General features: G+C 32.3%; 1 protein-coding gene across 1 annotated transcript; it reads left to right on the forward strand.

Moving 5' to 3' along the window:
- Nucleotides 1-501: 501 nt before the first annotated feature.
- On the forward strand, nt 502-3,184 carry LOC107786095 (putative 2-oxoglutarate-dependent dioxygenase AOP1). Its single transcript, XM_016607531.2, has 3 exons — nt 502-1,038; nt 1,412-1,733; nt 2,459-3,184. The coding sequence occupies exons 1-3, from the start codon at nt 662-664 to the stop codon at nt 2,705-2,707; spliced, it is 948 nt and encodes a 315-aa protein (XP_016463017.1). The 5' UTR covers nt 502-661; the 3' UTR covers nt 2,708-3,184.
- The last annotated feature ends 810 nt before the right edge of the window (nt 3,185-3,994 follow it).

Here is a 3,994-nt window from a genome sequence, read left to right on the forward strand (position 1 = left end):
CAAACATTATTTTGTGATAACAATACAATATGATACAACGGTTAACAACCATCCAAACATGCTGTTAAGGAATTTTTATATCTATTATATTCAAAGAATTATAGCTTACTTTATTTTTCAGAATACAATTCTATACTTCCCTTAGACAATTATCGGTGAGTAGCTTCTATACTACCTAATAATGTAAAAAGAAATCACATTTTTGAAAACAAAGAAAAGAAAGAAAATATGAGCTCCTTTCTCTTACTTGAACCATCCACTATTGGCTTCTCCAGTCTCTTAGCTTGCATAATAATAGAAGAAAATAATATCAACACTGTCTGCTTCCAAGTGACATCTACCACTGTAAAATTATCCTTAATTGAATCTGAAAATTTTAAAAATCTCCACATAATTTCCCTCTTAACCCTTTTTTATTAAAATAAATAATAAATAAATCATGCGCCGTACTTATGTTCCCGAAGATAAAAAGAATTATTCCATGTCATTAGCCTCCAAGAACAGCACTTGCATGCTCTGGCAAACCAATATTATTATCCCATCTCTATAATACCAATATATATCATTATATAAGAGAGGTGGAAAATTAAGGTTGTTTCTCACAATATAGTGTCACAACAATTTCAAGAAATTAAAGAGACAAACTATAGTATTAAAATCCATGGATTCTCTAACTGTTTCCCACAAACTTCCCATAATTGATTTCACAAAGGAGAACTTGGAACCAGGCACAAATTCATGGTCCAAGGTATGTAAAGAAGCTGTTTGTGCACTTGAAGAGTATGGTTGTTTTGTAGCATTGTCTGATAAAATTTCATTGAAGATACATAATGAAGTTTTTGGAGCACTAGAGAAGGTATTTGATCTTCCCATTCAGACAAAAATCCAGAATAAATCTACCAAACCTTTGTATGGTTATGTTGGCCAAATCCCATTTATTCCTCTCTATGAGAGCATGGGCATTGATAATGCTAATACACTTGAAGGAATCCAAAATTTCACCAATTTCATGTGGTCTAGTGGAAACAATGCTTTCAGGTAATATCTTTTTCTGTTAAATTTCTATACACTGATAATCGTAAAAGAAGTAACGCTATTAAGATATTTAAAAGATAAATTAATACAAGTAACAGTCTAAAATAAGTGAGACTTGTAACCTGAAAAATAAGGTGAGTAACTTGCTATAATAGTTACAGTACTATGCGTAATTAAGTATTTTGCATTGTTAGTATATATATAAGTTTCACTCCAAATTTGTCGTCTCTAGCTAACTAGTTTTGATTGAGACATTGTTGGTTGATTAATTGTAGTTCAAAATTTTCCTTAAAAAAAATTAAGAAAATGACTTTACAATTCAAAAGATACTCATACTTATTTCTTTATTAATTTATTTTTTGGTTAATGTTGTTAGTCAAGCTTTGCTAGCATACTCGAAAGCAGCAGCAGAACTGGAAGAAATGGTGGTGAGAATGGTATTTGAGAGCTATGGTGTAGAGAAGAACTATGAATCTCACATCAAATCAGTGAATTATCTTGCTAGGGTTATGAAATATAAAGAAGCCCAATTAGAAGAACCAAAACTGGGATTTGTTGCTCATACAGACAAGAGCTTCATGTCTACCATTCATCAGAATCAAGTTAATGGTTTGGAGATCAAAGGGAAAGATGGTCAGTGGTTTGGAGTTGAGCTTTCCCCTTCCTCCATCGTGGTCATGGCTGGCGATGCAATCATGGTACGCTACAATTTAACATATTATAGCAGATTGCTCGTCTTATTTTTTTAAGTTACTGATTTTACTTATAATGCTTTGGTACATATAGTTACCTCTTAAGTTGTAAAATTAAAATTCTTTTACATTCTCAGTATATAATATTTAAACTCAATGAATAAATTCGCATGTATTGATAATTTAATGTTGACTCTAGGAGCTAGTTAATTAAATTAAAACAACTACAATTGGTGCATGCACCAGGTGCAATAAACTTTTTCCCCTTATATGATCTCCAAGTATTGCTTCATCCCTTTCTTTCTTTCTTTATTTTTCCTACAAACTTGTTAGTTTTGACAGAAGAATTAACCCAAATTGCCCATCCAACCACTTATACTAAAAATAGTTGACAGTTAGAGGCGGAGCTAGGATTTGAAATTTATGACTACTAAAATTATACGAAACCCATAAATCGTTAAGTTGCTGGGTTGTCAATTAATTATTTACATATTTAATGAATTTTCTTATACAAATACAACGTTCAAAGTAAAAGTGACTGGGCTCGACCGAACTCACACCTAATAGACTAGCTCCGCCTCTGCAGACAGATGTATATTATATATGTAATTCATATTAATATGTGTATAACTATGTATAATTTATGTATACCCCGTTCGGAAAAGTAAATAATGAATCCAGTCAGGTATTATGTAAAGATTTTTGATATATTTTATATTTGCTTGGATTAGGCATGGAGCAATAACAGGATAAAATCTCCGCATCATAGAGTGATGATGGAAGGGAAGGGAGAAAGATATTCCATTGCCCAATTTTCTTTCATGGAAGATACAGTAATGGTTGAAACACCAAAAGAGTTTGTTGATGAAGAGCACCCCTTAAAGTTCAAACCATTCAACCATCTTGATTATCTTCATTTCTTTAGCAAAGAGGAAAACAGAAGGCTTGAATGTGCTCTCAAAACCTACTGTGGTGTTTGACATGTTATTCTTTTTTTTTTTTTGAGCCGAGTGTCTATTGAAAACAACTTTGATTTACCTTCTCAAGATAGGAGTATGGTCTGCATACATACTACCCTCTCCAGATCATGACTCCACTTGTGGGATTATACTAAATTTATTGTTGTTGGTGGTGGTGTTTGACATGTTCTCAGAATTACTTATAGTAGTACTATTTTCCAGGGAAATAGCGAAAAAAACGTTTCTAGTGGTGTATGAGTACGTTCGGCATGCAGATAAGAAAATAAATAATTAAACGTGTCACAGTTCATAAATCCAGTGTATGTAACTAGTTTGGTTGTGTACATTTTATCTTATCGACTTCTTTTTAATTCCCATACTTAAAAGTGCGAGCTCGAGTGCTTATTAACCTATGTCATTCTGTATATATTCCTACGGGCTACGTCTATGTACTTTTTGGGAAAAAAGAAGAAGAAGAAATCTTCATTGAGGGATTAATTGAGAATTTATTTTCCGTCGCTTTTCATTTCGGACGTTTTCTCCTCTCTGTCTAAGGTGGAGCGTTACAATATTATATAGCATAAAAGAATATTTATAGAATGAAATCTTAGTTAAGCATAATAATAGCTTAATTGTTTTACGTTCGAGATTAATTGTTGACAGTTTGTCCGTAAAATAAGTATTGGAAAAAGTATCATAACTCAATTACTCTTTCTGTCACTTTTTTTGACACTTTTATTTGTCAAATGTCAAATTTTAGCAATTTTATAGGAAACGCATATAACTAAGATGCATTTTCCCGCATTAAAATGACGAATTTGTGATCAAAGTTCACCCCATTTTATTTTAGGAAGCGAAAAATGTCAAATATTTTTGGACAGAAACCAACGAAACCACCAGAGATATATGATATGAAGACTTTAGAAATCGGGAAACAGTAACATCTCCTTTTTGTTAGTATATATTCTGCTGTAACCTAATTGAACACTCATTCATACACAATTTAACTTTCTATAGGATTAGGCGAATGCTATGCTACCTGGCCACTGCGCAACGTCTGACATTAATTTGGTGGGCAAGAAGTTCGAATTTACGTTATTTTAGCGATTTTCAATGTGTAAGTGAATTTCAAGCGACGAAGAAGATAAAATTGTGTTCCATACTTATTTTCGGTAGAGTTCTTAGGCCAGAGTCCACATTATATTTGTCGGCCTTGCTAAGAAACTATTATTTGCTTATGAGCGCTATCATATATAGAAATCTTTTGTACGTTGTATACTTCTTTATTTTTGGTTGTTCAGAATTCGA

Source organism: Nicotiana tabacum, chromosome 22, assembly GCF_000715075.1.
Source record: "Nicotiana tabacum cultivar K326 chromosome 22, ASM71507v2, whole genome shotgun sequence".
NCBI lineage: Eukaryota > Viridiplantae > Streptophyta > Magnoliopsida > Solanales > Solanaceae > Nicotiana > Nicotiana tabacum.